The 7,267-nt window shown below is 42.5% G+C and overlaps 1 protein-coding gene across 1 annotated transcript; it reads right to left on the reverse strand.

The window, feature by feature from the left end:
• Nucleotides 1-741: 741 nt before the first annotated feature.
• On the reverse strand, nt 742-5,130 carry LOC133918913 (gamma-glutamylcyclotransferase 2-2-like). The gene is made up of 9 exons (XM_062363042.1): nt 4,935-5,130; nt 4,481-4,614; nt 4,261-4,337; nt 1,946-2,002; nt 1,800-1,856; nt 1,670-1,710; nt 1,514-1,585; nt 1,340-1,419; nt 742-1,137 (listed from the first exon to the last, which is right to left on the reverse strand). Exons 2-9 carry the CDS (start codon nt 4,587-4,589, stop codon nt 974-976), a joined length of 657 nt encoding a protein of 218 aa, XP_062219026.1. The 5' UTR covers nt 4,590-4,614; nt 4,935-5,130; the 3' UTR covers nt 742-973.
• Nucleotides 5,131-7,267: the final 2,137 nt, after the last annotated feature.

Below are 7,267 nucleotides of genomic sequence, written 5' to 3' on the forward strand. Positions count from 1 at the left end.
CGCACTTACACTTATCAACACTAAGCTTGCCATAATAATTACTAATCATACTAATTATCACTAATCATTTACTATTTAATGATAATTAGCATGTTTTGTTACACTAACACTTATCAATGCTAATTTTGCCATAATTACTAATTATCACTAATCATGCTAATTATAACTAATCATTTTACTAATTAATGATAATTAGTATATTTTATTACACTAATCAATCTCACTAACACTTATCAACCATAATGTAGAAGTAATAAACATACTAATTATTACTAATCATTTTACTAATGATCGAGATTAGACATGGCTTTATCGGGCAAAAATAACCGACACATTCTACCAATCATACATGAGGAATATTATTCAAAACTGGCTAGGCTCCTCTCATCCACCCTCCAGCAAACACATACCATGAGCTTAAAAGATTATATGGTCATATTCTCTCCACCCTCCAAGGAAACACACCCCTAGTCAGCAAAACAAGCCATATGCATCCCTAATCAGCAAAACAAGGCCTGGTGGCTAGAAACAAGCCATGGGAGCAAGCTCTGTGTCAGGGAACCATGTAAACCCACCTACGACGCACCAATGCAATTTATGAATTTACTCTTGTTTCTAGGTGTATATGGTATGGGTGATAAGATTTACCTTAGTACATAAAAATGTTCTTATCCTAAAACGGTGATGAGTTTTCCCTTGACGCAATTTACCGTAAAGGGTTCTTATCTCATTAATACATCATAGGGAAAACTTAGAGTAGGCTTTATCATTTGCGCTCAAAGCAACAGCCTCACCACAATTGTTGCAAAGGAAAATCAGTACACAACGGTCACAAACATGCCAGAGCTGAAGCAAAATCCAGCTCTTTAAAACGGTACAACATCGTGAGTATGGTATGCCCTCGAACAAAAGAGTTGAGTACGGTCAGGAAATTTGATCTCTTTCTCGGTCCAGCTGGGCCTCCAGGATCTTGCTATCTCGAGTCCACAACAGTTCCTTCGGGAAGTGCAGACAGGGGTACAAGAGGAGCATGGGATTTCAGGGATGCATCGGAACCGGTGATCTTCGTCTCCTTCGTTCTGTTCAGCACCTTCCTCACCTCATTAGCTAGCTCGATGATCGAATCATCTTCATGGCCTGAACAGAGCCACATCAGCACCATTTGTAAGTCTCGACTAAGCACAATCGTGTTTTTCTAATACTCAGACAGCATGCTAGCCACTAGCATGCCAACTAATTCATGTTTGTAATAGCAATTGGAATAGACAGATGAGAATGAAGAAATATTAAACACTTAATCAAATAAAGATAAAGATACAATAAAAGGATGTTATCTTACTTATGTTGGCCAATGCCTTCTCCATTGAGAACAGATAGTCCCTATTATAGCCATTGGGGCCATTGGCTGTAGCAATTTGCCTGGTATAGCAAACGAGATTGTAGAGAAAAATGTCAGGAAGAGGTGCTTAATCAAACAGTACATCTGTAAAATGGATGAAGTGCAATAGCCCACCTTGCCATATCCTTCAAAGGAGCAGGGCCAAGATAGTACTTGTTGCCTACTGGGTCAGGAGTGGATACAAAACTGCATGAGCACCAAGTTGTGTGAGTCCCTCAGAAAGTTAACATTGAGTAGCATGAAGTTTCAATATCAACTTTGGAGCCTTACACTAATACACCCGTCACAGCTGGTTTCAGGAAATCTCCTTCCTAATCATTTCAGCAAGGCAAAAATGAGAGTTCTGTAAAAGACCAGGAAAAAGAATTTGAAACTAATACCGAACAAAAATAAATAATACCTTGTAGAAATCAACAGAGATCTTCTGGTCATACTCACACTCTCTTCTCTCCAAGTACTGAAATTTCAAAATAAATTTTCAATGTAATCCAAGCCTTATAAATCCATTTTCCCCTTCTAAATGAAAACAGGGGAAAAACACTGCACCTGCATTGCCTCTCGCTCTTTTTCTAGATCACCCTTGACGCAATATGCAATTCCCCACTGCAAAAAACAAATCAACTGTAAACATAAACGTCGTAAGGAAACCAAAACAGGGAAGCTAAATGCACATAGCATTCCAGAAGCATTCTGATGAAGAGAACTAGAAATCGTTAAATAAGTAATGTTGGGGGTCGTTATCAAGGACCCCCGACGGCCCCTTGGCTTAATCAGCCCAGCCTCCCAAAGGCTCAGTCTCTAGAAGCTTCTGCCTTCCGAAGCCCCAGCTTTCCAGAGCCCTGCTTTCCGAAGGCTCGGTCTCCCGAAGCCTCTGCCTTCCGGAGCCCTGCATTCCGAAGGCTCAGTCTTCGAGGCCTCGGCCTCTTGGAGCCCCGGCCCGGAGGCTCAGCCTCCCAAAGGCTCGGCCTCCTGCTGCCCAGACCGGCTTCCCGAGGCTATTGGGTGAGTCATCAGACCTCAGGAAAGATCTGCCAAAAGGGAAGCACTGGTCGTATTTTGCCTGCGAGGTGACTGGCATTAAATACTTAAGCTAGTAGACGCCGCTCTGACACCCCGGCATGATGGAGGCTGCACTGACACCCCTGACAGTGCGGCGCCAGGCCGCAGTTTGCGACCGGCTCGCCCCCTTCGGGGGGCAGGCACCACGATAATTACCACGGTGGATATTTATCTCCCCGATAGGGTAGAAGGTAGTTATCTGGGATAAGGTCCAGTAATTCGGTCAGATCCTAGATATTTGTACATTATGATAACTTGTACGTCAAGCTACGCACGGCCCTATAAATAGGAGGTCATGGTCCTCTGTGGAAGGACAACGGACAAAACAGCAAAAAAAGACACAAAGGTGAAAACACACCAAGTCACGCTGTGATACTCCTCCCAGAGTGATGCATTTTTCTACCATCAATACATCGTGATGTTCCTTCCTCTTAAACTTCGTCTTTAAGATTGAGTTTCCTCCTTAAAAGAAACTCTCGCCGTACTTACTGGGACAAGACGAACTCTTGCTCCAACAAGTAACATATTTATCACAATCAAGATTAGAACAAGAACTATGCTTGTTTAGTTGATAAGGAGTTCTATTTGCAAATTTTGAACAAAAGTGCACAGCAAGTCTTTGACACAAAAGAGTCACGAACTAGCATACAAACAGGGCAAAGCATTGTCTCTAAACAGAGCTTGGCCTTTGAAACGAGAACTATGACTGGATTCCAGATGTCAGTCATTGACCTTGCATGAGTTTCAGTCACTGTATACTATCGTATGCATGTTGTGTCAATGTCAGATATATGAGTTGTGAGTCTGTTATGCCAGTGCGAGTAACTGGTGTACAAGGATAAGGCTATTATAATGGTTGAGGTTTTGCATTGATTACTATACAATGCAACAAGAAATTATTCACCCTTCGACAATTCTCCTTCGATGTCATCCTATTGTTCTCCACACTCTTCTTTAATTTCTCTTAGTCATAAGTGAGATGCAGTGCAACTAGAGCATGTTGGAACACTGGGTGACTCGCAACAAATTTGTGATACAAAACTGAATAACACTGCCCATTATAACGGTTTTCTGTAATGATGGCAAGAAAAACTCCACGAGGCTTAAATCTATTGTCAAGAAAGATGCATTAAATAGTTCATGCCAAAGTGTCTGACAGACTTCAGTACAGTATCACCCCATATCGAGGGAACATGTAAAGATGTTGCTTTCATTTCTCTTTCCTTGTGCTACACAAACAGATCATCATTTAAGAAAACTCAGTATCGAAGTACTCCCTTCGATTACAAATGTAGGTCGTTTTAGATTTGTGCATAAGGATTAAAAAAGTAAATCAAATGACCTTATTGCCCTTTATTTATTCTGCATTGGAAAGATAACTCATTTATTTGTGAAAGTGGTAGCATTTATTAAACAAAAGCAAGACGGGAAAAAAAAGAAAAAAATGCATAGAAATTCGAGAATGACTTATATTTAGAGAATAATTGAGGAGGCTAAAACGACCTACATTTGCAACCAGAGAGAGTAACAATTTGCAGATATTGCTCGGTCATTGACTTAGTTCTATATCTGATTCCCAAATCAATACCTACAGCCAGGAGTAAGTATGTTTTGCATGATTAGGTAAGTCTGGGAAATGCCGCTCATCAGAGACTACTGTAACATAAAATGCAGCTCTTAAAAGAAGTGTTTTCTACAATATCACTTTTAAGTGCATACTATCGCATGCAGCAAGCTTTAATTCATGTGTGCAACTTGAACATTGAAAAAGGGGGAAGGTCAAACATAAGGTGCTCTCTTACGCATATGGCTTCCTCGTCGGTTTCAAGCGTGCAGGTCCTCGCCGGATGCTCCGGTGTGCCTCTATGGTCAATGCAAGCTGCAGGGACAAAAGAAAAGGAAGAGAAACAAATCTTCAGGTTGAGATAAAAAAAAAGGCACCATATGCGAAAGTCAGGACAATGACAAGTCACGGTAGTTGGTTTTCTGGATTTCCATTCAGGCGCGTGCGACCGTCCATACCAAGATTGAATGTGCGCTTGTAGCCCTTGATGAACCCCAGGATCTTCTCGTCGAAGTCGAAGCCAGGGTTCCAGATCAGGGACCCGTAGCCGAAGACCCACAGCACCATCCTGCAGCTTCTTTATTTGATAACCCTGAGGAAACAACAGATGGAGAGGGGAATCTGGTCAAATTCAGAGGACGGGAACCGTCTCCCAATCCCGCAAGAACTGTCAAAAATGTCCGTCCCCGCAAACCCAACACCGTCCACATCGCCACCCAAAACCCCGACTCGCCAACCGACCAAGAAAAACTTCCACCGGCAGGCATCCGCGATCTCAAATCGAGCTGCCCCGCATTACACAACCGGCAAACGCGGCGCCATTACCCCCATCCGACCCCACCAATCCCCATCCACCGGAGAGAGCACGAGTGCTCGCGGAAAGGCACAAGACGGTCGGTCGCGCGAAATCACCTGGGAGCAAGCGGAGGGCGCGCGGCAAGAACGGCGCGCCGACGGGCACGGGCTGGGGCAGGAGGAGGGATCTGGGACTGGGATGCTCCTGGGCCTCTTCCGACCCGAGCCCTGGCGCCCGGTCCTGCCTCGTCCGCCCTCCTCCTCGTCGGCCTGCCTGGGGATTCGGAGAAGAAAGAGGGAGGGGGGAAGTAGGTGGCCCGGGGGGCAGCTTTTATAACTCGCGAGCACATCATCACAACTGGGTCTCAGCGAGCGAGGGAATTTTTTTATTTAATCTATTTTAAACTAATATTTTAATAATAAAATGTGGGAATCTAAAATTGCAGTAAATAGACTATTTTGTCACACCAAAGATATTGATGTCTTGGTCATACTAATCTCTTTGACGTGACTAAAGAGCCACGCTGACGGCCATCCTGGCGCCATGCCATGAGTCACCAACGTGGTAGCCCTGAGTCGTGCCATGGGGTTTGGTGTGACCGATTGTCACGCTAATCTCTTTGGCGTGACTTAACTACATATTGTGGGTCACACTGGCCCTTCCCTCCCGCACCTCTTCTTCCTTCACCCGAGTGCGTTCTTTGTCACTTCTTCCCTCTCCTCTAATTCCTTCAACAAATCCATCGATTTTGGATCCAAATGAAAGGAGATTTTTTGAGGGATTACTCATTGAAGGTAAATACTCCATTATATTAATTTAATTTCAATTTTCTCCATACTTATAGATGGTTTTAGGCTACCTAGGGTTTAGAGATTAGGTGATAAAATTTTTAAGTTATGGTTAGATTAGGTATTGTTTGTTTGTTGTTGTCCAATGCATAATGTAGCCTGTGTATTATTCTTGTATATAGACCATTTTACTCTTGTAGTTTGTGGTTCAAAATTAACCGTTTAAGGTACAGTGCATAGGATTTGGTAGTGTTGACTTTATAAGTGTTTGGTGCATGTTAAATTCGTAATGGATTCATATTCATGCAGTCGTACGATATGACTTTCAATTTGTGGCGTAAGCAAAAGTGGGCACACATCGACAAGAAGTATCCCGATGTTAGTTGCAAGGATCCCTGTTCCTCCTGCTTTCCCTGTCCCTTCATGTGACTATGATAAGGCTGTCGTGGTCCTTCAATCGCTATATGAAAGATACTATTGGCTGCGCTTACGATCTGTGCAAGGATTATCGTATGAGTGTATATTTGCTATGGGTTAGGGTAGAAGCGTATGACGTTACTTTTGCTGAAATGATGTTTTAATAATTTGCAGTAGTGAAAGATGTGTTACTTCTTCTAATGGATTGATGCGCATAAGATGTATGATCCTAAGATTCTGAAGGTAAAATGGTTTACTCAGTACCTGAAGACATATGACAAGTTTATTCTTTGGGTTCCTCCTCTACCAAATGCACCAAAATTTACAGATAAAGAGAAGTTGGAATTGAGGAAAAATGAGTAGCAGATCCTCTGTTGTGCAACTGTGGGAAGCAAAGCGTGTTTTGTGAACCTTCCGAGGGACCTCCTTAATTCCGTTGTAAAGGGATGACAAAGGTAGAAAATGAGAATGGATGCTTGTTTACATTTTGAATAAGGTAGAATTAGATGTCATGTAACTTGTATTATAAATTTGAATGCAGAGCTATGGTGCTACTTGTAACTTTCGGGATTTGTTGTATGGTCCCGATGGTGAATGAATAGAGGAGGAAGATGATCAAGTGAATGGGAATAGGGTGATAGAAACATGTCATCCAAGGAAGTGCACTTGTGGTGTGAATGCTCAATACGGGATAGTACCCTTCAAACTTGGTGTGTGGTATTATTGCGGGCATGTGGTTAGCAAGGATATGGTTAGTTTTATGCTTATTATCTATATTTTCTGTTTCGATATCCTATGTTGATTGTACCTTGTTAATAAGAGTTCATATGAATATATTTTTGGGAATAGAGTACGCGGAGATGTTTATATGAGGAGTACCTTGATAAAGATGAGGTGGATCATGAGATTGCATGGCGGAGTATGCGTCATCCAATGGTGCTGTCAAGCTATCTGGAGCACCATAAAAAGGCAACTCGTGATTTTTATCGTGCTATGTATCCCCAGCACAAGAGGAGAGCCATGAAGGGTCAAGAGGCAACGGCTAAAGCAGTGCAAATGGAGATAATAAAGGCTCTTGTTGCTAATTTGCATGTGGTTATCTCGGACAATGATGATGAGTTTCTATATGATGGGTCAGATGATTAGCACGAGCGGTCAGTTCGATGGATCTTCACATAGATTGTACTATGCAAAGTATTTGTGAACTTTATGTGTAATCATCATCGATTGTACTAGGTGAGTCA

This window comes from Phragmites australis, chromosome 5 (assembly GCF_958298935.1).
Source record: "Phragmites australis chromosome 5, lpPhrAust1.1, whole genome shotgun sequence".
Lineage (NCBI taxonomy): Eukaryota > Viridiplantae > Streptophyta > Magnoliopsida > Poales > Poaceae > Phragmites > Phragmites australis.

Excerpts from the sequence above, each read along its gene's own strand:
- LOC133918913 (XM_062363042.1), bottom strand. The coding sequence starts at position 4,589 with ATGGTGCTGTGGGTCTTCGGCTACGGGTCCCTGATCTGGAACCCTGGC. Across the intron at positions 1,586-1,669 it reads GCTGTGACGGGTGTATTAGT|TTTTGTATCCACTCCTGACC; the intron begins GTAAGGCTCCAA and ends GTGCTCATGCAG. Across the intron at positions 1,420-1,513 it reads CCTTTGAAGGATATGGCAAG|GCAAATTGCTACAGCCAATG; the intron begins GTGGGCTATTGC and ends TTGCTATACCAG.